Below are 2,207 nucleotides of genomic sequence, written 5' to 3'. Positions count from 1 at the left end.
GGAAGCTGCCACACACCTCTGGATGATTTTAGTCACCCCCTGACCTTCCCTTTAGCTCCCTGTCAGAATAAAAGTTCCACAGAAGCCAGACTACAATTAAATGTAAATAAAGACATTTAGAGCATTTGAATGAATTGATAGTGACTCTAAATGTTACATGTATGTTTCAGGATGACCTCCGGCCCAGACCGTAAAGACTCAGAGTCTTTGCTGCAGGGAGGCAGGTCGTTGTTAGAGCAGGTTAATAATAACCGTGGTTCACAAACACTGCAGAGAAACAGCTTTTCATGCTGCTCTGGAAACCAGACCGAAGCTCCGGCTGAGAGCAGAAGACTGTGTTGATGCCAGGAGCGGTGGGTTATATTTAGACCCTCGTACTCTGCAGCCAAAACGACGTGCATCCCAAACACACGGGTCGAACTGAGACTCATCCAGCCCCGCCCACGTCCCTCTGCTGCCTCCTGACACACACACACTCATCACACCTCATCACACCTCATCACACCTCACAGGAACCAGCCGCCATCAGGTCCCTGCTTTAATCAGAGACAGACTCAGTGTTGGTGTCGATCCCGAGGATCTAACGGCTGAATCACAGAGAATCAAGTCACAGTTGTCTGTCAGCAGAGAAATTAAAGAACAGCCTCTTTTTCTGTGAACAGAGTCCTCTTGTTCCTGTTCCTGTTTCCTGTTCCTATAACTGTTTCCTGTTCCTGTTTCCTGTTCCTTTTCCTGTTTCCTGTTCCTATCCCTGTTTCCTGTTCCTGTTTCCTGTTCCTATCCCTGTTTCCTGTTCCTGTTTCCTGTTCCTGTTTTTATCCCTGTTTCCTGTTCCTGTTCCTTTTCCTGTTTCCTGTTCCTATCCCTGTTTCCTGTTCCTTTTCCTGTTCTTGTTCCTTTTCCTGTTCCTGTAAATGACCCACTTAAAGACCCGAGGGGGCCGATCCTTTTGAGCAGTGGAAGGCGCCGCCTCCCTCTTTACGTTGCTTTAATTCTGTTGATTCAAACAGGCTTTTCTTACATCTCCCCATTGTGTTTCTGTCTTTTATTGTGAAGCTCTTAGTGATTTGTACCTGTGAAGGTGCTGTATGAATAAACTTTACTTACTTACTCCTGGTTCATCTTCTGCATTTGGGTCCAAAGTAAAATCTGTCAGACTGAAGTGACTGAAGTGGGATCCTCTGAGGAGGATCTTAAAGAGGCTCCACCGCCTCAGAGGACTGAATGTGTCTCACCTGCGAGCTTCTATTGAGGAACAGGAAGCGACAGGTCCAGTGTTGACTCAGAACCTGGCTTCATCGAAGCCTTTCATCTACTGTTTTCCAGACCTGTAAAGAGTTCTGGTCGTGTCTGACCCTGAGCCTGTCATCTCATTCACCTGTCCAGTCAGCCTGTGACCCATCACCCTGTGTGAATCCAGAGTCTCCAGACCCCGTCTGATTCAGACCTGGACCACCCTGAACTGTCTCTTTCCTGGGGACATTTAGGGGGTGGAGCCTCAGTAAAGAAAAGAAATGGTCCAACCTCAGAAATAAAAGGGGCAGATCATGGTTTCCTTGTTTTCCTCTCTAATGTCGCTGATATTTGGCACAAAATGTGTTTATAACGCATCACAAAGCTCATGAAGTAAAGTGCTGGTGTGAGAACCGCAGTCTTTGAATAAGGCTGTCTCCTCCCTACCTGCCCTGGTTGATGGCCGCGGGGTCGGAGCCCGAGCAGATGTCCTCCATGACGTAGGGGTTCTGCTCGCAGCTGATGTTGAGCGTGGTGTAGTTGGGTTTGCACACGGTGAGGAAGTAGGGCGTCGGGTATCCTGTCATCAGCTGCAGGATGTCGGTGATGAGGGCGGTGGCACAGAGACCGAACGCGTGGACGCCTGAGGACAGAGGAGGGCGTGACGTCAGCGAGGGGAAACGAGATGAACACGTGACGAATAAAGAAAATATTATTATTGGATGTAATATCAGCAGATGACGGCTGATGCTGAACGTTAATGTTCATGAACAATAAGGCGGAGCTGCAGGAACTCATCATCAGTTTCCACACGGACAGGAAGGAAGTCAGGTACCAACGAAGCGCACGGCTCTGCGTATGAAGGAGTTGAAGTTGCAGCCGGCGGCGTTGATGTTCGCCTCTGCGCATGCGCCACTCTTCCTCCGAGACAGACAGCAGAACAAGATGGCCTCTCCAATCATGATCTGTACACA

General features: G+C 48.9%; 1 protein-coding gene across 1 annotated transcript in view; it reads right to left on the bottom strand.

Moving 5' to 3' along the window:
• Positions 1-378: 378 nt before the first annotated feature.
• The window catches only part of LOC111653731 (phospholipid phosphatase-related protein type 4-like), a gene marked incomplete at its 3' end in the record, with an annotated part of 19,570 nt that continues 17,741 nt past the window's right edge, over positions 379-2,207 (bottom strand). Inside the window, exons 3-6 of the mRNA XM_023404396.1 lie at positions 2,069-2,198; positions 1,681-1,876; positions 1,379-1,473; positions 379-461 (exon numbers count right to left, since the gene is read on the bottom strand). Of these exons, the coding sequence (XP_023260164.1) occupies positions 379-461; positions 1,379-1,473; positions 1,681-1,876; positions 2,069-2,198 (504 nt within the window). The remainder of the gene's footprint in view (positions 462-1,378; positions 1,474-1,680; positions 1,877-2,068; positions 2,199-2,207) is intronic.

The sequence above is a fragment of the Seriola lalandi genome, unplaced genomic scaffold (genome assembly GCF_002814215.2).
Source record: "Seriola lalandi dorsalis isolate HSWRI2012SDOR001 ecotype SW California unplaced genomic scaffold, Sedor1 jcf7180002054241, whole genome shotgun sequence".
Taxonomy (NCBI): domain Eukaryota; kingdom Metazoa; phylum Chordata; class Actinopteri; order Carangiformes; family Carangidae; genus Seriola; species Seriola lalandi.
The sequence above is the reverse complement of the archived record's forward strand: the minus strand, read 5'-3'. Positions and strand labels throughout refer to the sequence as shown.